General features: G+C 41.1%; 1 protein-coding gene across 12 annotated transcripts in view; it reads right to left on the bottom strand.

The window, feature by feature from the left end:
* Window positions 1–210: 210 nt before the first annotated feature.
* Window positions 211–24,099, bottom strand: part of atp2b2 (ATPase plasma membrane Ca2+ transporting 2) — a 92,046-nt gene continuing 68,157 nt past the window's right edge. For 9 of the 12 annotated variants that reach the window (XM_062563984.1, XM_037491284.2, XM_037491285.2 and 6 more), the window contains 13 exons: window positions 23,055–23,269; window positions 22,038–22,280; window positions 14,626–14,867; window positions 13,749–13,983; window positions 10,403–10,582; window positions 10,223–10,310; window positions 9,970–10,076; window positions 9,432–9,623; window positions 9,100–9,313; window positions 8,712–8,923; window positions 8,523–8,630; window positions 8,241–8,423; window positions 211–3,960 (listed from right to left, as the gene is read on the bottom strand). In XM_062563984.1, coding sequence (XP_062419968.1) covers window positions 3,652–3,960; window positions 8,241–8,423; window positions 8,523–8,630; window positions 8,712–8,923; window positions 9,100–9,313; window positions 9,432–9,623; window positions 9,970–10,076; window positions 10,223–10,310; window positions 10,403–10,582; window positions 13,749–13,983; window positions 14,626–14,867; window positions 22,038–22,280; window positions 23,055–23,269 — 2,528 coding nt within the window. In that variant the 3' untranslated portion in view covers window positions 211–3,651. Of the gene's footprint in view, window positions 3,961–6,104; window positions 6,155–6,459; window positions 6,650–8,240; window positions 8,424–8,522; window positions 8,631–8,711; window positions 8,924–9,099; window positions 9,314–9,431; window positions 9,624–9,969; window positions 10,077–10,222; window positions 10,311–10,402; window positions 10,583–13,748; window positions 13,984–14,625; window positions 14,868–22,037; window positions 22,281–23,054; window positions 23,270–24,099 lie in introns of all 12 variants that reach the window. The other 3 variants (XM_037491287.2, XM_037491291.2, XM_062563986.1) reach the window with 2 other exon arrangements.

Genomic DNA, 24,099 nt, shown 5'->3' with positions numbered 1-24,099 from the left:
CTAAGAATCCTTTTTCCACTGTTCCACGCTGCATAACTACAAGAGCTTCTTCTGACCATCACATTGAAATGCATCCTCCGTAACATGTGTTCTATTAGCGAAATATTTTGAAACAAACCAATGAAAATGGAAAAACAATCCGATTGTCGGTGGAAGGTGAAGCACAACGAATCAGAACAGGACATGTCACACGGGCCAGGACACACCATGCTGGGTCATGCTGCTCTGGGAGATTTATTTAGTGAATTTGTCAATATTTTTATTTATTTTTTTATTGTTTTTCACTTGCGCTCCTGTCAGGAGTGTTGTAAATGGGACAGTCAAGCAGCAAGAGTCACAGTTCATCATCATCATCATCATCATTGTCATCATCACTGTCACCACCATTATTATCATCCTCCTCCTCATGGTAATAATTTCATCATCATTTGACTTTCCTCAAGCTAAAAAATAATTTACATCACATTGTTTTTACTGACTTTTGAGACCACAAACATTCCAGCAACACACTCTAGGATTAAGGGTGGGTAACAATCAGAAAAGCATGACTTTTTGCATAGTATTAAATGAACAAAGACATTGAGTTCTTTATTTACAATTATTGTATAGATAAAAAAAAATATCATAAAAACAAGATGAACACTTAGATCACTTACCCATGAATGGCTAAGTACGCCAAAAGTTATCTGTTGGCATTTCTCTTTTTCGTTGTTCCACAAACTGCATGCTGCTAAATACAGTACATCGAGGCAGGTGAGAGTATATTGCAAAAAGTATCATCGATATCATTAACCCACCGGGGGGGGGGTTATTATCAACACAATTATTGGTTGTTACAACACAAGTTGTCATTCGGACGCCCTCGCGTTGATGTGGACTGTTTTCTGACAGGAGCAGTGATTGATTACGTACAGCGGAACCGCTGCGTCGGCAGTATGACTCGTGGTGCGTGATGGTAGACGAGGTCAGAAACAGTTCCTGTTTTTCACACCAGTCCGCATTCAGTTTCTGTCCTCGGCGTCTGCTGTACTTACAAAGATTCTTTTTCTCTCGGTGTTTGCGTCCTTTTAAAGCTGAATGTCCTCCTGGATGTAAAAGTGGTTTGGAAAATGTGGGCTTAAGTCTTTATTTACTTTTTTTTTATTGAAAAATGCTGTTGTTCCCGTTATGTTTTTTGTTTATTGTTTTTAATTCTTACAGACAAATAAACAAATAAATTGTCAAGTCAAAACACTGGAAAGGGAAACAAAATAAATCAACAGCATCTAAGCAGAATATCAGAATCCAGACAGTTTTTTTTTTGTGCCAAACTTAAATAAGACAAATATTATGCAAATGGTCCATATTACTTTTTCAACACGCCTGAGCTGACTGGTAAAGCTTGTGCACCCTTTCCAGATTTAGGGATCGATTGGGAAATGACAGAGGAGGAGGATAGAAAAAAAGAAAGAAAAAAGAGCTTGGATAAATGTTTAATATGCTGAAGTAGTGTATAGGATAGAAAAATCGTTAATTCTTTCAAGTTGCATATTGAGCCTCTCGCGTCATGCTTGCCAATGACTTCGGTTAGTAATAGAAATAACAATATAACGGACTAGTTAACTGGCCTTGTCCTTCTGAGTGCAATAAGACTGGGTAAATGTGCCTCCTGTATGTGACTTATCTCTGGCAATGTCTGATTGGTCAAAGCACAATAAATAGTTTACGACTAGTGAGTACAGTTGAGATGCTAGAGTACTGTATATTCTGTGACGGCAGGAAGACAAGCTTGGTTAAAACACACAAAAGCACATCTAGAATTACACCACAGAAGTTTTCATTCATAACCAGATAGTGCAGAAAAGGATCGTCTTTTTATATATAGAAAGCGAGTCGAAGCAACATTCCATGTTTGTTGTCATTTTTTGTTTCAGTTTTCCTTTTTTTGTTGTCAAAAATTCCAACAGTTTTGTAGGGTTGTGTGTGCAAGAGAAAAACTGAAATCATTTGAACCAATATTAAATCAAGATTCAATTAAAAAATAAACAATACATTTCAAATTTTGGACAAAATCAAATTAAAAAAGGTCTGATTTCCATGCTGCACAGATAAGCCAAATATAACTCTAAATTTCTAATATGACTTGATTGCAGCCTTTTGGGTGTCACACACTTTTTAAACATCAAGTCCTTTGAACAAGCAGGTATATCTAGAAGAAAGTTCACTGTAAAGGTCCTGATATCAGCCTTGACTCGAGCCCTGACCCCAGGCCAGCGCTGAAGCACAAAAAAAAAAAAAAACTCATAAAAAGTGGGAATCAAAATTAAATATTCCCCCTCTGTCACAAAAGGTAGGCCTCCGTTTAGAAAAGGCAAGCCACTCCAACTTGTTCCCAACAATCATATAGAGTAATACTAAGATTCCACATTTACTACGTATCCCATTATATTTTGGTTTCTTTTTGTTTGTTAATCCTCTAAAAATATCTACAATATTTGAAAAGATAGCAGGCAAATTCCAGCACAAATTTTCAGTAATAACACATCAACGCAGCTCTGGTCCTTCTTAGCTTCAGTTCCGTCTCTTTCCTTCTAGAAACCAGGAAGTTAATCTCTACGAGGTTGTAAACAAATTACATTCTCTTTAAGACATAAATAAGTCAAAGTATTTTGAGCCATTGAAGCAGGAACAAGGCAACATGCCGACAAACAAAGATAAACTCTCTCTAAATATATTTATATGTATTTATATTTATAGATTATATACCATAAATGCTATTGTCATCATTATTATTTTGCGGTCATCCTTTTTCCGATAGGTGCAAACTACTGTGCAAGTTGAGCCCTACCACCTCGTTAAACGTTTCTGTTTTATGGATGAAATAAATGTTTACAGTCGGGTACATGTTCATGCCACACAGAAGAGGGGACTTTGCAGGCCCCGGATCTCAGAGAAACCGCCGCTAAAACCGTAGTCCGCTGCAGGGCCGGGCCCATCTGAATAAAAAGATCTCCCATCAAATTAAAAACCCATAAAAATAAAACCTGGGCAATGTACATTCATGCAGGAGCAACAATAATAATAACAATAATAATCAGAATCAGAATCATAATAATAACAATGTTTTTCAATTTAATTTAAACTATTATCAGTATTGACAATGTTACCGTTGGGGAGAGGGAGTTTAAGGGGAGTTTCGAGTCTGTCTTGTTTTGTCTCTCTCCTCATCGTCCTCCTCCCGGTGCCACTGGAGACACATTCACACACGCGTGTGCGGTCAGCGGCACGCTTACACAGTACATGCTAACGCTCATATAGTCGCACACACATCCGCCGCCACCGTGCACATACAACCACAAAAGCAGAATGGCTGTGAAGGTTTTGTGGCTTTGTTGCGCTTTTTTGATTGAATGTTTTTTTTTCTTTTCACCTTACCATATAACTTTAGATTTTCTCCATTTCAAGAGGAGCACGGAGCATTAAGAGCTCAAGGTAAAAGGTGGTGACGGAGGGGGGGGGCTGGAAAATGAGCAATGAGATGGAGTTGGTTGAAATTTTAGGGGTCGACGAAGGTGTACATTTGCAGTTAAATTTTTCCGGAGGAATTGGATAAGATGCCCCCAGACTGCAAGGAAAGGACATTAGAGGATAGAACCGAGGTGATGATGAGGGTTAGAGGCTGGTCTCCAGGCTGTGAAGAGGGCTAGCGGGGCTGGAGGAGGCGGCTGATTTACTGGTGTCGATGGTGAGATTGATGCCACTGTCGATGGCGTTGTTGTTTTTGTTGGGGGATGAGGGCTGGCTGGAGTACTTCCGCCGGCGAGCGGAATCATCGTCTGTGTCGTCGATGAGCGGGATGTTGGGCGTGGAGTCTTCTATCCTAAACTCCGGGTGGGTCATGAAGTTGTGGATTGATGACCTGGAGTCTGGCTTTTCCAGGCCTTCATAGAGGGAGCTACGGAATGCATTCACAACGCGGATCTGTTGTAAAAAAATACAAATGGAAAAAAAGGGGGAGGAAAGAGAATAAAAACGATGAGATGTGATATCCGAGACAAAACGGGAGGGTTATAAGGACCCTTGGGATGAGAGAGAAAGAGGGAAGAGTAGGAGTGAAGGGACAGAGGGGAAGGAGAGGACCTCTCAATCGAGGACTAAAGAGTTGAAGGAGAAGGTAAAGGAGGAGAAGCGACTGCAGTCTGTGTTCTGCTTTCACAAGATCACTACAGTTCACAAGTCACTCGGTTTTGGCGTGCACTAAGTAAAGCCGTGAGGAACACAACCGTGAAAACGAAACAAAATCATACATTTCAAGAAAACCAAATACCAAAAGCAACACAAACGCTCGTTGTAAGTATACGCTTTAGTCCAATGTGCTGTATACCTAGAAACAAGCCACGTTAATAGATGGAATGCTCACACACAAAATGAAAAGGAGAATATCACATGCAAGTTTGAGGAGATCTGGTGGACGAGGTCAGTAAGAAGGAAGGAGGTTAGATCTGAGAGATCCAAATCAGGTGTATCAGGTGTTACCAGCACACTGTCTGGGACAATATCCACAAACTCTGAATGGGATACACACACGTGGCACAGGGTGGGTGTGAAGCATGGTCCCAAACAGAGCAATGGAGAGAGTCAAACTCTGCACGAGGAGCATTACAATGTGAAACTCACAACAACACAACAAGCCCCCTCCCCCAAAAACTAGTATTCTGAGTCAACACAACAGGTTAATATATTATGAACACAAGAAACAAAAACATCATGCAAAAAGACAACCGGATGGTATAGACGTGGACGCCGGCACACAGACTGCTGACACAAAACAAATGGAAGTGAATAGTAAAAATAAAATGTTACTGCCAGAGGTCTGACAGCTTTCAACTCCATGCACATCTAAGTAAACACTCAAGTATAGGCTCCAAACAAATACGGGAACCATTACAGATAGTAGTGGATTTTAGGGAATTTTTGTTTTAATCATAACTTCATTACTGACAGCTGTTGAAATGTAAGACTCTATACAATTATTTGATAGGACATTATTTGATGTTTTAACATGAGGCATTGACCCATGATAGCACACTGGGGTGTATACAAAAAGGGGTGTACGGTCAAAGCCTTAAAATATAGTGTTTATTATAGGAACATTTAATCTTAATTCTAGTTAAATCAATCCTCTGATATGTATTGAAAAAGGTAAATTCTATAATATTAATTCATGGTAAAATTATGTCATTCTTGGAACACAAATGCAGGAATATATATATCACAACCAAAGTACAAAATGTATGTTGATACAAGGCACATGGTATTGACCAACCAATTTCCTATTCAATACTTTTACCGATGAATATTTTAAAACAAAAAAATTTGAAGGGTAAAAGAACGTTTTCCAAGATCCAGGAAAATATATTAATGGTGTACTAAATCGGAAAGTTCTCTATTAGAATACTGGATACGCTAACTGTAAATACGGTAAATAACCGTGGCAGAGTAGGGGTATAAGGAGACAAAACAGATAAAACAAATAATAAAAGGCGCCTGTCTGGATGAGTGCATGTGACAGGATGTCTGACAAGTAACACTGATGGGTTAGAAAAGAGTGGGTGGGTTGAATTTACATGGCTGGTGCTGCGGAGGATCCATGTCCGTAACTATGACAACATGACAGTCAACTACACTGACAGCATGAAGCGACAAGACAGGATGATTTATCTGCCCCCGGCGGGGTTTTGCATTTGATGCTTATCCATAGATTAATGGCAAAGTGTGTGTGTGTGTGTGTTGGTATAAAACAGAGGAAGAAAGAAGATGAGAGGAAACCTCTGACATTGACAGCGACCTCTTGTGGATATAAGCTGCACCTTTTGGGATCCCGGTATTGCAGATCAAACTAGTGCCCATTTTCAGAAGTAAGAAATGCGTGATTTTCCTCATCTGTTCCAAAGTCACAGATGACTTAAGACAACATTGCATCTTATACTTGAATGTTTACCCAGTCCCTTGGTGAGTTGATTGGAATTAGTTCAAATTAATGTCAGTCAAGAAATAAAAAAAACAGACGTATTGGAGAATGGGATGGTGGATGGGGGATGAGCAGAGGGAGACAAACTCACAACCTGAAATGTCACGCCGTGGGTATCACCCTTAGTCCTGCGCTCCTAGCACTCTGAGGAAACAAACACACGTTCACCGATGAGCTGACAGTACACCCGAGCATGGGAGGAGATATCATGGTGAATTTGAAATCCAGTATGAACAGCAAAAAAGACGAGAAGAAGAGAAAGAGAGGAAATGAAAAAAGCAGATAGCAAGAAAAAAAGGAGAAAAAAAACGGTACCTTCAGAGATGCCAACCCCAAAATGGAGACTGTCACGATAATTTGTTCGTTAAGAATTACAATAACCTCATGACATCATGGCACCTCTGAAGCAAAGAAGAGCAGAGAAGCAGACTGACAGAGTTCTGACTCACGGCCACTAGTGGGAGGAGCAGTAGCAGCAGTAGTGCTTGTAGGAGAGGAAAGGGCATTGGACAAGGACACGTGACTAGGACTAGAAACATTGGTTACATCCTGGGTCTGGCTGGTGGTGGATGATTGGCGTCTCAGAGCCCCTGCCCCCTGAAAGGAGGTGCCACTCTTGAAGGTGTTGACTACGTCAATCTGTGGGAGGAGAGCGGAACAGGAGAGGACAAATGGCGGCTCAGAGTGACAGAGACCAGATGGCGACACAGGTTGACTCGCTGGGTGACTTTGGCGGTTAAAGGGAGTACAAAGTGTCTCAATCATGACACGATGGGTGGGGTGGGAGACAACTAAAGGTCAGGGGTGTGGTATCCCATCACGTCTTTCAATTTGACTTAAAGGGCAAGTTCATCCAAATGATAAAAACATAAACCTTACCTCACTGCAAGATTTAAACAGAAAACAGCAGCATTCAAAAAAGAGGCTCCACAAACCATCCACAGACCTCACTGAGAATGCATTTTACTGCTTTTAGGATGCACTCCAATGGGTGGATTATCCAGAGTAATGGTGCCATTAAAAAAGAGGTGTTGCTGGCTTTAAGAGTAATTTTTCAACATTGACCTTCACATGTATGAAGGCGTTTTTTTTTCTTCTTTTCCTCGAGTTTATAGGGCGCAAAGCAGAGATTAAATTTGCTACTTTGCATGATCCGACCCTTAAAAAAACACAGATGCAGCCGTTTACATCATTCAATGTATTCGTTCTGTGGAATCCCCACTTATTTTCTTCACAATTGGGCAGCTTTTGTACAACGTTTCATTTTGGCAGCTCCTGCGAAAGGTTCTATAGATAATAATATGTTTTTGATTCTGAAGGAAGGCAACATTCACAGCATGGAAACAGTCAGACAGGTTGCCAGATTGCTGGGGTTACCCACCTGGACTGAGTGAACCTACTGTGTTGTGATCTGCTATTTCAAAGGGAACCTTTAAACGTGCAGAACTATAGCAAACCAAGTAGATCGTAGCAGGTTTGTCTGTAACCTGCTTTGAAAATTATACAGTTTATATATCCATCCTACGAATCTCAGGATTTGTCTAGAAGCTTTTTGATCATCTGACCACTATGACTGTTGCCTTGTTAGACCCCACATTCATTCATGTAATCTGCTTTAATCTTGGTTCTCCTTTTATATTATATACTAAAACCCGTATTTCTATAACTTAACAAAGTGTGGGGAGGACAGTATCAAGTCTTGAGGTAGCTTCACCCTGGACCATTAGTGACACATCAGTGAAATGAAATCCAGTCTAACCCAGAAGCAAAAACAACGATGCGTATCACAGTGATAACGGTGTGCAGGGTTGGTCACAGCGAGCAAGAGGAAGGACTCTGTCCAGCTGTATCTAAGCCTCGAGGATTGATTGTCGAGCTTCCACAGGGTCCACGCTCGCGATCGCTCGGGGTCCAGCGAAAGAAGGCTGCGTCGTCATTTTCCTAAATACCAGCTTGAGATGAAATTACTTAAAGGCTGTTATTTAGTAACATGAAAAACATATAACAACAATAACTCATTGGTAAGGGTAATGCTTCTCCGGTTACATTTGAGGCTGTGCTACTTCCTAATAAAACGGATTATATGACAAAGACAGACAAAAGGGGAAACAAAAAGCCATGTCAGAAAACCGCCATGGGAAATTTAATTTAGTTTTTTGCCTCTAAACCGACATGCAATCCAGCAACTGTAAAATAAAGAATCCTAATCCGCGGATTGATGTCATCTCACCTGCGTTTGAATGCGGTTGAGTCCTCTGAACCAGAGGATCTGTCCTCTCCTCAGCTCCCTCTCTGCGTGGTCAATCTCTTCATTGTCTTCATTATTGTCCTCCTCTGGTAAATCATCTTTGCGAGTTAACTGTCCGGCCCTCCGCAGGAAACGCAACTTGCTATTGGGCACGCTGGCTATCACCTAACCCGTAATGGAGACAGAGCACCGGGGTCAAAATGGACCCAGTGCAGTCGCGATATAAGGAGAAAGAGTAAAAGAAGTGCGGTTTGCAATTGTTACCTGTCCCCAGACGAGCTCTCCGAGCCCGAGGAAAACACACCACATCCACTTCTCCAGTTCCAAAGGTTGACAGCTGAATGGCTTCCCTCCAAACTGCACGATCACAATCTACAAAAAGGGACGCGCTAGGCATGAAAAATAGATCATATCCAAGGAATGATACTAACCGATGCAAAATAATCTGCTAACCTGCATAGCAAAGGTGCCGAAAACAATAGTGCAGAAGATGGGGTTCCTGAAGATTCCATCGAAGACGTTCCTCTCTCCGTGGATTTTGCGGGCGTTTATCTCGTTGAAAAGCTGCATCATGACGAAGGTGTTGAAGATGATGGTGTAGTGCTCGGATGGAGGAGCGTGGAGAGGTGCATTGCGGCCACTGTCAATGTCAAAGATCTTCTCTCCTGGAGGGGGGGTATAATACACATAATTAACATTTGTAATGATGTCATTAGTTGTTCCCTTGTCTCATCTGGACCTGAAGGAGTCTGAAATGCAATTTGTTTTGTTGTCGCTGAACCCATTTCACAACACATCCTTATGCTGCAGAGCCCCTTGTGTAATGAATTGTAGCCCGCACCAGCGAAGAGAAGCGTGAAGATGATGATGAGCTGATAGACTCCGTGTCCCAGGATGTTCTTTGTCATGGTGCTGGAGATTAGAGGCTTGTTGCGACCATATGGCTTCCTCCTAAGCAGAGACTCCGTGGGAGGCTCCGTGGCCAGGGCCAGGGATGCAAATGTGTCCATGATCAGGTTCACCCACAACATCTGCACGGCCTTCAGGGGAGAATCCTGCGGATTTGTCAGGAAAATCATAAAATAAACCAATAACGTCACAGAACGGAAACACGGTTGCGCCAATATGACCCAATCACACGCCCACATCTTCACACACACACGGGCCTCAGACCTGTGTGATGCAGGCACCGGTGAAAGCCACTATGACAGCAACGACGTTGACAGTCAGCTGGAACTGAAGAAATTTGGAGATGCTGTCATAGACGTTGCGGCCCCACATTACTGCCTTTACGATGCTGCTGAAATTATCATCAGTCAGAATGATATCCGACGCCTCCTTGGCCACATCTGTACCAGCAATACCCTAGAGGAGAGCAGAAAAGGTGCAGTCAGAGAAAAGGTGCTCTACTGAATGTGGAGGAGTCAGATTATTTCATTTGTGAAGAGAACAGAAGTAGAAGAAATGACTAAATACCAAATATTACATTTTTGGTTTTCAGTAGTCTGGAATGTAATATATAGATAAAAACAGTGTGAGCTCCCACATCCACTAGGGGGAGCTCCTAATCTACACAGTCAGAGGCAGAGAGCAGAGAAACTTCACACTGCAGAGGGGAAGAAGATATCTGCAGATGTTGAATAAGCAAGCTAGGTAAAAAATAATACAAAGATTGAACATTTTATACAAAATATTAATAGGGTTTGCTCACCATGGCAAATCCAACATCGGCTTTCTTGAGTGCGGGTCCATCGTTGGTCCCATCTCCCGTCACAGCCACCACCTGCCTCTGGTCTGTTGCGGTACTGTCAATAATGCCTGGTAAACACGCAGAGCAAGTACATTGGAAATTGATCGTCAAGGCCAATAATTTTGAACAAATGACTTAATGTATCCATGTCCGGTAATGAAATGATATAAACAGTAAAGCACAGTAGAGGAAATAGTGCAACACGTCCGTTCACCTTTGACGAGCGTGTGTTTGTCGGTTGGGGAAGATCTAGCTAGAACTCGGAGTTTAGGCCAAACCTTGTCCATCCGCTCCTGCTCCACCTGGGCACGGACAAACAGACACAGATGAAGGTTTACAGAGGTATCGGTCTGTCCCTCTGAGATCGTGCCTTCCTCGCTCAGAGTTACCGTACCTCTCCCTTCTCGTTGCGGATCCTCCTGTTGAACTCTTTGCCATCGATGCAGAGGAAGTCCTCTCCGGGGTGGATGATACCACACTTGATGGCTATGGCCCTGGCTGTGTTTATGTTGTCTCCGGTCACCATGCGCACTGTGATGCCGGCGCGCTGGCACTTCTTGATAGCATCGGGCACCTGAAGCGTGGTACGAGATCACAAGTGTCATCCTTTCTAGTTCTGTTTGTGGCCATCTGATGAAAATAAGTTAGGCTCTCCTCTAACTCCTGAGACAAACGTCTTGGTCTGCGGCGGCTAGATGCTCCGCTATGTTCACCATCTATTTATTATCTTCTACAGTCTATTTGGTGTTATGCAGAGGCGGGCCGTGGATTTTCTACCTCGGCCTTCTGTGCCGTCTTATTACAGTTGAATAACCTAATAACCGCTTTATGACGCCACTAGTACAGGTCTGTTCCGTGTAAACACCTGATATTCACATAACACTGTAACATTTAAAGTGAGACAAAATGCTACATCAAGCTCAACACCTGCAAATACATTAACTGCAGATACAATTCATATAATCACATAAGTGTAATTCAATGAAGGATAAAAGCAAACTCACAAGAACCAGTCACATTATTTAGAACAAAGCATGAAAAAAAAATCCTTCAAAACCACGGCACTAAAACGCTGCATACTCAAGAGCACGGGCCATTCAAGGAAGGCCGGAGCTATGCAATGGAAAAATAGGCTAATGGGTAACACACTAAGTGCATTTATGAAAAAAAAGTAAATGATAAAAGAGCTAGAACTTTGTGGTTCTGTTCAGGCCGACAGAGAAGGACAGGTGCTGTGAAGGTAAAACAAATGGTAAGATTTTAGGGCTTCATTGCTGAAAGCAGCTGCCTTCTGCAGCCGAAGAAAAGCCACAGTATGAGAACTGTGAGAAAGCAAGAAAACAATAGAGGTAATTCTTTTCAGCATTTTAATGAACTCCTTTTACAAATGAGATGTCATGTAATCTTTTGTTACTATAAAGTATTGATTATAACCCTTTAAAGAACATATAGCACTGATGCAACTCAAGTATACCTTTATTTTATCTTAACGATATGCTGCCGCAGTCTCTTTCTGAATTAACAAGATATATAATGAGGTATTGTTTCTTTATCTGTCCCTGGAGACATCTTGTAGAATAACTGGGAACAGTTACGGCATGGAGATTGATCTGTGGTAGAACCAGCTCGCAAAACTGAATATTAATTCAGAAACGCATCTTCTTTCCGACAAAGGTCAGTGTGGGCGAGCACTGCACTGCACTGCAAACCCACACACAAACAAACATGTGCCCATAGAGGAGCAGCAACTCCTTCTTTTGTACATACACAAAGGCCTGTGTCTTTTTTTTTCTTCTCTCCGACACACTCGTGTTCACTTCCACACACGCAGAGGAAGGAATATGCATACTTTCCTACTTCACACCAACAGACACTTGGGCATATTCAACAAACACACATGTGCATGCTTGTACTCACACATGCAAAGTGCGAAATATGATGGATCCACCACCGCAATGTGTAAATATTTTGGACTGCCAAACTTCCAAATCAAGATGCTCATAATGCGCGTGTATAACACAAAGGACTTAACTCATTTAAAGAAAGCAGATTACATGTAAATCTATAAAGTGGAGGAGGGTATCTTATGAATATAATGTATGGCTCATTATAGAAAGTTTTAAGGCAGTTTTGACATCATGAGCCACCATTAGTTACTGATTGTACCAGACTAAATAACGGTTGGAGCTGCATAACCGATGTGGTTACATGCGCTTCCTCGCCTTCTGCCTCCTTCTCCCGTAGTTCAACATTCCTGTTACATGAATTTGATTTAGATCTGCTTATCATTCTTTGCCTCTATCTTTCCTCTTTTCTGGCTTCTCGTTTTTTCTCTGCTCTCTCTGGAGGCAACCACAGAGTGCAGCGATAGTTATTAAAAGATTCTGAGGGAAGAAACTGGAGACTACTACATGAACCAAAAACATGTCTTCCACTCTGGGTGACCTTTGTAGCAGAGTGGAAAGTCATCTAATTTTCTATTTTAAACAAACTCACGAAAATACTTGGAAATACAAATGTTAGTGGATTGCAGGCTCGAGAAAATGCAAAAGGGTTGAATTTGCACGCAAAATGTGAATTTGTGGATCACATATGTTTCAGAAATCTGCCTTATTGCATGTCCTCTTTGCAATATGTATTTATATATATTATATAAATATTATAATATTATATTATAATTATAATATTTCTTGTCCTATGTTTTCATTTTTTTATTGTTATTCTTTTCAGGACTGCTCTCTAGTTTGCTTAAATATTCAATTAAATTATGCTTGATAGAAAATAGGTTAAACTGTCTTGTTAACTTTGAGGTTTCTCTGGTCCCTATTTATTTTGTGTGTTTAGGTGCTTACATAACACGGCTTCACACAGAAAGAGAGCGAAAGGCGTCGGGAGAGGAAGTGAAAAGAAAAAAGAGCAACCAGAAAAAGGTGAAAGTCAAACGCTATGACACACAGAGAGGCGTAAAGGAGAAAACGTGTTTAGGGAGAGGTTGAATGAGAGCCCTTATCAGAGAGGGAGGGTGGAAACAAAGATGAAAGGAGGATGTTGAATAATGGAGTAGTCGGTTAGCTTCCTGCTTCCCTGCGTCCCGCACAGAAGCTGTCAGCTGTGAGGTCAGTTTCCTGCTGCACACATACAGTAGATACGTCTTTCCAACACACTAAAAAGTAAAAATGTATGTAAGAGGCTTGCATAACCTTTTAATGTTATACTATGTCATTGCAATTTGGGAGTTTAAACTACAGCAATGCATACATTGACAGCAATGTTAAAATGTGAATAAGTACGTAAACTGAGCTGTAAACATACCATCTTGAATCAAGCAGTCTGGAGTGTGAATTTCATAAATCAATAATCATTCAGTGAAGCAATCAATCAGTGAAGCCATTCATCTGACAAACAAACACGCTAATGTCGAGTCTTTCAAACGACACATGATGCCTTTCCGTCAGCTCACTGTGCAGCCTGCTGCTTTCACAGAGTGCTGGTGCATGAATTTGTCCCAACAGCTCCACTTGTTTAGATGAGACATGATTGAGATACACTAATACATGTTCAGCCAGTTAGAGATTTGGAAAAGGGGGATGCCAGACCAGCTGAATCTAAAAATCGATTCATTTGGAATGTATTAATTATGTGCCTACACATTCTTATGTTTAAGGAAAGGTATATTCACTGTTGTTACATGAATTAATATTCTTAAAAACGTTCTGTTGACGAAGTGGACAGTCTCTTACCTCTGGCCTGACAGGGTCCTCTATCCCAACAACACAGATGGCTGTGAGGTCATTAAGGATGCTGGACTCATCGTCCCAGGCGGGCTCGGGATCCCCGGAGAAGTCCCGATACGCCACGCAGATGGTCCTGAGGCCTTCGCATGCCATGGGTTCGATCACCTTCTTCACCATCTCGTCCTTGTCCCTCGGGCGGAAAACCCTCGGCTCACCCACCTCGTTCAGGATATGGCTGCACCTGTAGTTAAGAGTGTGCTTAAATTGTGTACTGTGATATTTTAAAAATGCACGAATATGGATAAATAAATATACCGAGCAGTCCTCTAACCTAGGCACCAATTTCATACTTTAAATGGACAGAAGACATATTGGTGGAGCTTAATAAGGGAAGAATTGTATTTCTCAGAAAACTTGAGCTTGAGCTTTAAAAATAACTACAACAAGCTTCTTCGCAGATATAAAAAATGATGTAGTCAATAAGCTCAAGGACCTGGCGACCTCTGGAACAGTGCACAAATGACAAATCTAAAATCAATGGATTCATCCTTATCAAAAACATTGAACATCTGTAAATGTATCGAGTATGAGTTAATCTAAAGTGTAACAGACATTTATTATAATGTCCTTGTCACTACAGAATTTTTGCTCCTTCCTTTAGGAAGCTCTGTGTCTCATGTTTTTCTCAGAGTTTCTCATTTGTTGCCCTACGGTTTATATAATGTTCTCTAAAATCTCACAACTGTGTGACCTTCTAGTAGAAATTCCCCCTGGGGGAATGAACAATAGGTCACGACCTCATGACAATGATGCACTGAAATCAATTTAGCTGTACACTCGCACCATGAGAATCGTCTCACTTCGATCACAGAACCAGACTCACTTTTTGAGGACGATCTCAGAGGCTCCTTTGCTGTACATGCGGAAGCTTCCGTCGGGCAACTGGGTGACTGTACTCATGGACTTCCTGACAGAGTTGAAGGTGTAGACTTTATAGAGCCTGTCCTCCGGGATCTGATTTCTTATTGGCTGGTAATCCCGCTTCAGGTCAATGACCAATCCCAGCAAGCCGCACTCCGTCTTGTTGCCCACCTGCTTCGGCAGACCGCCTTCCTTATCCGGGGGCTGGAGAGGGGGAGAAAGTTCTGTTTTAAGTCATATTATCTCTCTGTGGTTGTTTTTATTACTTGAGATCTGACCATTTCATTCCTTTCTTGCATTTGCATATCTTTTCATTCTATCAACAGTTTTGTTTTCTGAAATCCATATTAGGAGATTTTAAGAAGTAACACTTTGTACTGAGCGTTCTGCGATCTATTCAATCACTTAGATTCTCTTTTTTTCAGCCCTCGAAATAGCTGCTACTGATAATTAACCAGCGAGCAGGTGAAAGGGTTGCTCTGTGTGGGAGGATGGGAGAATAGTTAGACGGATTCAAATTTGGCTGTTCTTATTTCATGCAGAGCGCTCCGTCCATTGCAAGTTGTATTTGTGTGGTTCAGTAAACATCTCAGTATCAACATTTAGGATATCTTTCAAATAGCCAATTTACATGAAGATTGCTATATTGTTTAAGTAACGAATCGTTTACTCAACAAAATATTTGGGAAAAAAATGGTAATCAGAATTTCCCACAGCCAGAATATCAAAAAACAACGTTTCGTTCAATTTACACTCCCAAATCCAAAGATAATGAATATACTGTAAAATCAATTGTTTTGAAAAAAACCTAACCAAAAAATAAATAAATAAATTATACAGTATGTGATGCAGGTCTTTTCTGTGCAGGTGGATGATGAGGTGCTACAGCGTATGTGTGCAATTTGCACACTAACCGTAGGTTTAAGTGTGTGAGCCCGGTCAGCTGTGGGAGACTAATCGTTGCCATGGTAACACTGGGCAAACCATACTTGCAAGGAGAGACTTGGGAGAAGAGAGGGTGCTCTCTCTACGGGCATTTGTACTCTCTGGCTCAGATTTTCTCACAGGATTTTCACTCATCTAACTTGGCACATGTGCTCAAATCTTTTCTCAGTCTTTATTTATTGTGTAACCCTCGAATAACTACATTTTCTCACTCGAATCCATCAAATAGCACAGAAATACAACCAATAAAACGTGTGACGGGCATTCATTCTTTCTAAATGATTTTTATTCAGCCACTGCGATAGAAGGAATCTGATATTCGTCTTTATCTTACACACTTTAGTCAGACACTGAAGTGACACTGAGGCTGATAAGCCGGGACACGTGTAAGAGTGTGCAATCCTCGCTGTCATTATTCATAACATGCCTCTTCACATAATCACACACTCTCCAGCTGATATTCATTTTGATGACAGACATGTGGTGATAGAGAAGATGTTCAACTTCACTCTTCAAAAATGCTAATCAAGTAAACAATGACTGCAGATATTGATTATAATCACCGCGGATTCATCTGTTGATGTTTGTTTAGAAAATACCAGAACATTATGAAAGCTGAAGGCAGTGTCTTAAAATAACTTATTTCATTCAACCCTTAGTCAAAAATATTACATTTTATTATCATTAATACAAAGAATAGCAGCACATCCCTGAATTTAGGGAGCTGAGATATTTGGCACTTCTGCTTGAAAACTGACTGAAACACTTAACCTCTTTATGCTAATAGTCATTATAGTTAATTTGTAGCGTTTAATAATCTGATGTTGTAAAATTTGTTGTAAAATTTAGCAAAAGCAAGTGTTGTTGTTGTTGTTGTTAATCAATATTGTAGAACTCTGTCCCTTTTGGACTCCTATTAGCTGGCACTGAGCTGAAACCCAGTCTCCCTGGGGTCCAGCTATATAGAAAACTGCACTCATAGCCAAAGAACAGCATGTCAGGTACACACACACATACACCTACGCACGCACACACACACAACCACAGGGACTGTCCATAGCACACTGAACATGATGCATCTGACTTGCTGCTAAGCAGCCACCTTCAGTCTGTGCCGTTTGCCCGAAAATAGATTTACTGCAGGCTTTCTGTTCTGCGTCTCAACAAGCCTCCAACCAGGATTGGATTTAAAAGGATAGCTTGACATTTTCGAAAGCTTTCGATTTGACTTGCCTTTTTTTTTTTTAGTTTGAAATCTTTTAGGAAAGATTTGCAATCAACAGTGTAGTACATCACTTTAATGGCTTGTTTGAATGTGTGCAGTGGCATTCTCCATCCTAGCACGGCTCCTGTCCACTTGCTAAAGACGTTTTGATAGAGAACGCTAATAACATGCCAAAGCTTTTAAATAAGAAAATTATACTCAAATGCCATCTGTTCACTGAACCGAGGGACTAACAAAGGCGTTGGTTTGCCTCAATCTGTGATCTATGTTCTATCATTTAAAGCTGATTTAACTTGTTCTGAAATCATTGTCATGTAAAGCAAACATAACAGAAGGATAGAAACATGGTTCATCTTGCCAGTGAGAGAGAGATCTTCCATCAATGTTTGCTTACGCAGCTCAATACATTCAGGCTTTGACATATTTGACACAAAAATTCATCAAAAATCTCATTAATAGTTCAAATACAAATCAGACTACTGGCCAATGTCCGCATAGTAATTGAAAATATCTGGTTAATGTTCAGCTGTGTGCCTCACAAACAGACAACAGGATAAATACTTTATTTCAGAATTTAGGGTAAATAACGGAATGAATGCCTTTTCCTAATGACCAATGATTAAATCAGGAAGACACTGTCCGTTATTGGTTAATGAGAGGATGGAACAAATGGTGCAATTGTTCAGGACATTAAGCTCCAAGCAACAGGAAAAAAACATCACACTAAACGACCAGCAGAACAGCTTAAAGGATGCATTTACTGCTCCAAACGACCACTCGTGCATAAAGCCGCAGTAAAGGAAGGTTGTTTGCTCCGTTATGTTGGGCGTTGTAGGGTGTTGGGCCTTATTTTGCTTTTTCTAATCCACTACATCAGCACAATCCAAAATCTGTAACATATTATTGCAGGAATCTCCCTCAATTACAAAAAGAATTGTATCCTAAGTCAGCCATTAAAACATATTTCTCTTAAGCGAAGAGGATCATGTTACCAAGAGGAATTACTTTGTTTATTATGGTTCCCTGTGCTTCGTGATACATATTGACAATATTAATTGACAATATTAATATATATATATATATATTCTGTCTGCTCTGGTTGCTGTTAAAGAGCTGAAATGAGAGGAAATTGAAGCAAAACCAGTGACTGAAATTCATTTGGAGAGGGGGAAAATACTAATTCATTGACGTACAGCTATAACGATGCGTTTTTTTGTCGGGGATTTCGCAGTTTGACGTGAGTTTCTAGGCAGGGGGGCTGTTGCTGGCACGGCACGCCCATCGTTGGCAGTCCACAGAGCTATAGTTGGCCTGGACGTGGCTAAGGAACAGCTGCCCTCTCCCTGGTCCTTAGGTGCTCCTGCAGGCAAGGACATATGCCAGAGGGAGAACTGGCAGCATAACTTCCTATTCCACCCAGGGCTCTCCTTAAGCCATCCCTCCTGTTCCTTTCCTTTTTCTTCCATTTTCTTTGTCTTTACACTAAACCCCGCCCTTTCCCTCCTCTGTCTTGCTATTTTCATGTCACATTTCTCACACGTTCTGTGCTGTGGATGCTCTTCCTCCTATTGCTGTTATCCTTCCACCCTGTAGACGACTGTCCTCTCGCTCACTATCGGTTTCCCTCGTTTCTTACCTCCTTCTCCTCTCATGTAGGAGTGGACGCTATTCTTCCCCACCACATGTACCAGCCAACTGGGCCGAGGCCTAGAGGCATGCTGCAGGGCAGTAATACAGTCTTCCGCTCCACAACACTTGTCACGCTCGTCCTCTTGCATAATTCTCTCCCGCCATCCATTTTTTGCACTTTACCTCTTTACTACATTTTTTTTATTCATTGATTTCCTTTACTTGCATCTAATGTATTGTGATGGCTTATATTTGCTCTCCTGCTTCAAGTATTTGACTGATCAACTAGTGGATGATCGAATCTGTTTTGTGTCATATTATATGTATTATTTTAGCTCCAAATTAAAATTAACATACAATTTAATTCATAAAAATCTCTACAGAATAAAGTATATATATAGGTAGTCACAACCTAAGTAGGACTAGGTCAAATGTACTACCATGGTCATCTAAACCACAAGCGTACATGTCTAATTCACCCTTACTAGACTACTAAACTAGACAATTCATTGAAAGACAGTGAAATGTAGGGAGTCCACAAAGCTCTGTGCCTCTGAAATATAAAAGCATTGTCATTCTAATGTGATGACGACTTCTCTTTCACTGCAATCTCAGCAACACTGTATAATCTGTGAACGTGTGCTGAATACAGAGAGAGAGAACAAGACAAGGACATAATTGTTCTGAAGATGTCTTCCTCGACTGGTTATCTTTCTCCTCCTTCAGTGTGCAAAACTACTCCAATGGAGACAATGGGTGCTTCAAGCTCAAGACATCCAAGACACTCATCTCTCCGACATGTTGTGCAAACAAGCATGCAATGTCCAGATGACAAAGCACTGTGAGCCAAGGCCAATTATAGCAGGACCTTACTACTCACTACACAACACAAATGACAGAGTTTGTTGTAATAACAAATAACAAAATGCTCATCGTAGAGCGGCAGATGGAGTTTTTTTTTTTTGATTCAATATGAACAAACTTTTTCGAACAGCTACGTTTCAACAAAGCTCAAATCGGGAACAAGACATAACTTGAACACTTGAACACAACAATTTTTTTCTTAACTGCCTTTTCTGTATATCTTCCCCAGAGGCCTCACAATTGAAGCCATATCTTTAAGTATAGTGGTGTGTATGTGGGTGAGGGTGTTTGCATCTCCCGCTTTCGTCCCTGACCAGAATAATGACCTGAGCAGGTGGTTGAAGCAATGTGAGACTGAGCTCCCAGGACACACGTGCCACTGTGTTGCGAGAATATTGCCACTGAATACTATTCACAGTAACGCTGGACTCGCCTGCAGGGACCTGCAAGGTAAACTGGTGTTCTTATTTGTTTGCGTGCATCATTTTCAGAATATATGAATAAGTTTACGTGTGCACAAGGATACAGTATTTTTCACTACAGAGTATGTATGTGCTGACAGAGGAAGCGCTGGCTGTATAATGAATCCAGTGAGGCAGTCGTGTACTGATATGGGTATCAAAGCCTGCCTCTTTGCCTTTGTGTGCTGGCCATCAAAGACTTCCACAGCCATCATGGCCTCCCGCGGGATTGGCCTCTTACATAAGAACACATCAGGCAGCATACTGCAGGGCTGGAGTTGCTCTGAGGGAGGGAGCAGGAGATCTACTAAGTATTCATCAGAAATGTCCCTTTTGCATACTACTTTCTGAATTCACTTCATTCCTTAATTATGTCCAGATTTTCTATCTGGCTTTTCCTTCATACTTTGCGTTTATTCTAATTAAAGCTGTCAGAAAAATACTCATTCTGACATATGCTGTCCTCTCCACTATTAATGTGCTTTTCTGTACGTTATTTATTCAAGTATATTTGGAGAGTAACGACCAATCATTTGAAGTTCAAACTACGTTTAACTTCTACTTTTGTGTATGAGATAACCTCTTTTGAAAAATTAAATTTATAATCCAACAGGTCAAATTAGAGTTGTAGCCAAGACAAGAAATAAACCCTTTCAGTACCGTAAAGTCCTGTTTAAAACCATGTTTATATCATCAGAAGTTTGTGGAAGTGATGTCAATGAAATCAAGTGATTGAAGAGTGCATCTTATTGCAGTAACGTCTCAATAGAAACCTAAAATATTAATGTTTTATCTTATCTGTCTGTCATGTAACAACCACTAAATCTTCTTTAAACATTCTACTTGCATAGTTAGCCTGGAAAGTTATTTTCCTCAAACTATGATGATGATTTTTAATGATTTTAATGACTGATTGAATGATTTTAAATGCTACATTTAGTTAAATCATCAAAAATTAACTGCCTTATTTCTGGCGGTTGAGATCAAATCAGTACGTTACTGCTCAGACTACTGTACAAATACGCCTGCACCAATAGTTCATTTCCTCGTTATATCACATGACTTTATGGAAATGTAAGATTCACTGAGCAAATCAAAGAATTCTGTGAAGGGAAACATTCGCTTACACTTAAGTTCCTGCTTCATCAAAACAGGGAAAGGTAGGCTAAACGAGAACAAACCCACCATGTGCACTGTTAACGATCAAGCTTGAATTGGCATAAAGCCTAGGAGACATTGTCCTTCTACGCCTGCAGTAACTGCATTGCTTTTCGACTGTGCCACAAACACACAAGTATGTACAGTCGCTCTCCATCTCAAAGCCGAGTGACCAACACACTTCACCCAGACTGTGATTGCGCCTTGAGGTGTGGGAAGTGAAATCTGTGGGATAATTTTATCGCAGATGTCCCGCCTGCTCGGCTCATTCCCCATGCAAGTTCCATAAGGGTATTTTTCACTTGGTCGGCCATGAACTCTTAAGGGGTTTACAAGCATAGTGACACAGGCAGGCATGAATGTGAGTGTGTGTCCTAGCGAAAAACGCCCAAATGATACATGATGCATATAGCTCCGGTCTGATAACGTCATGATATTTGCAATCTTTTCTTTTTATATTCATGCAAAATGCTTTATAAAAATAAGTATAGTCCTCAACCAAGTGCAATGAAGAAATATCTATCCAAACAGGTGTCCAATTCTAAGATTAGAACATGTCTGTCTATGTCTTACTGCATACAGGTCCTATTTGGTTAGAGAGAAATTCTTTTTGCTGGATTTACTTTAAAACCAAAGCTTAGCCAGATTGGATTAAATGACAGTGAGAATATCTGATAAAACCTAATTACACAACTGTTCTCAAGGTGACAAGTTGAGTGAATGCCTGTTGAATTTAAAGCAGCAGCCAAGGACATCTACTGTCTGCTTCGCCATGAAGAAAGCCACGCAGAACGGTCTCACTGATCACCTGGTTTCGCTGATCACAAAGAGCGAACGCTCTTGAACGAACATTCAAGACGAATGGGCTTAACTATGATAGAATATCTTAAATACTGTGATAAGGGTTCATAGAGGATGCCACATGATAAAAATATGAAATTCCATATCAAAGACCCCAAAAGACCTAGTTACTAATGCGGTGAAATAGAAATAAATGAACATCGTTAGGTGTATGTGTTCAGATGCAGTAACATTCATGTTCAAGCCCTAAAATAAAGGTGCTAAAGTGTCTTGTCGGACCAGGTGGCTTACCAGTATCTTGGTGGTGTAGGCGCTGTTGATGGAGATGGAATTGACCAGTAAATCCAGTGACTTGTGTGACAGAGCGCCAGGATCAGGGATTTCCTTGTAGTGCACATCTCCAATGTAAAACTGTACAGCCGTCATGCGGTTGGTGGTCAACGTGCCCGTCTTGTCAGAACAGATGGCCGTAGCATTGCCCATAGTTTCACATGCATCCAGGTGACGCACCAGGTTGTTGTCTTTCATCATTTTCTGTTGGTAGGAAACAAGATAATGATCATGAATGAATGTATACCTTAGAATATTAGATTATACTATTGGATGGATGACTGAATTTGCTCAACTGGTACTGGTCAAACATCACTTAAATTTAATTTACAGCAATATTCAAAGAAACCACCATGCCAGCTGGACTTCGTCTTGAAAAGTAATTGGTTTCTTACATTATTACAGAAAAGAAGTTAAAAAAAGATGTAAAATTCATTCCTGAAAACCTTTTTTTTCTCAGATTTATCTCCTCAGAATGTTTTACTGTACACTGTAGTTAAAGACAGAGAACTGGCTTAGGATGCATACGTTTACAGACCACAATGATGTACTGTGTGCGAAAATGGAGCGCCCCACACACTGCTTCCGACTAACTACAACGTAGACAAACTTGTATCCTAATTAAAGACTTAGAGGAGCTGACGTAACATTAAGTACAAGCTTATCCACTTTGAAAGGTGGGAGTTTTGGTGGATGGGTCAAAATATAAAGATTGCCTGCTATCAATGTCAAACATGACTTTGTCACTTCAGTGGTGCTTTCCTGAACCCAAACAAAGTGCGTTTGTTGCCTGCACCCTCACTTCACGTGAAGGTGAAAGTTCATTTTGAACAGACACCATGCATCTAACGCGTGGGTCATAGCGGTACCTACAGTGGAGCGAGTTCGAAGCCTAAAGGCCACTGACCAAGTGTCTCTGTTTGACGAGCCTCAAGTGATAATGAACAACGCTGTGACTCTTTCACTGTTCTTCCTCACTTTGACAGAGTAGGCCAGGGAGATGGTGACGGCCAGCGGAAGCCCCTCCGGCACGGCCACCACTAGCACAGTCACGCCGATGATGAAGAACTTGACAAAGTACTGGATGTAGATGGGAGTGCACTCCGGCATCCAAGGATTCTTCTGCATCACAAAGTTATCGATGGCAAAATACAGGACCAGGATGATGACTGTGACGGCCGACATGAGCAGACCTAAAGGAAGGATACAAAATGGTGTCAGCTGAGTAAGATGATGTATGACTGAAGAGATACTCCAAGTGTGGTAATTTGTCCGAGAGGAGATTCTAAATTCATCCTGTAAAATGCCTTTGGTATTGGGAAAAACTGACAAAAAGGAACACCTATGAAAAGAACCATCTGGGTCCATCATTTTCCCAGATGGACCCAGAAGGATTCAAACTTAGATCCTATCCATTGTGAGGGTGCAGTGGCAACCACTGAGCCACCATGTTGCCATAACTGATCTTACAATATTGACTTCCGATCGATGCCTGTAATTGATCATGTTTGTTATGGCTGCTTTACATGTATCCGTGCCATTTAACAGGGTTGCATGCCTGCTTGTTGCATTAAACGTGCATAGTGTAAAGTCGTTGCAATCAACTAAGTGTGTCTGGGCTCTTTAGTTCTTTTCTGAAATCTAATGAAACACACCTGGTGTCAGACCAGGAGTGTAAACATGTACAGAGCAGAGAGAGCTGGAGAAACAGGAAGACGGGCACACATGGTAGTGGGTCACACACACCCTACAGTGTATTAAGACAAAGGCTTTTCTGCCAGACCTGCAGGGAGCAGATATGATCCTACAGTGCTGCTTGAATGCTAATCCATCCCCAGTGTTGAATTCTTCTGACACTACGTCCTTATTCTATCACTCAATCACAGAGTCTGATGTAAAAAGCCCTCAGTACAAACAAGGAAATGGGAAAATATCAACTTAAAAGCATTGGCCAAAAATGTGGTGCAGAAATGTGTTAAATGATTTGAATGATCCCAGACTGCTCCAAAAGCCCCTTTGCTGC

This window comes from Pungitius pungitius, chromosome 8 (genome assembly GCF_949316345.1).
Source record: "Pungitius pungitius chromosome 8, fPunPun2.1, whole genome shotgun sequence".
NCBI classification, from domain to species: domain Eukaryota; kingdom Metazoa; phylum Chordata; class Actinopteri; order Perciformes; family Gasterosteidae; genus Pungitius; species Pungitius pungitius.
The sequence above is the reverse complement of the archived record's forward strand: the minus strand, read 5'-3'. Positions and strand labels throughout refer to the sequence as shown.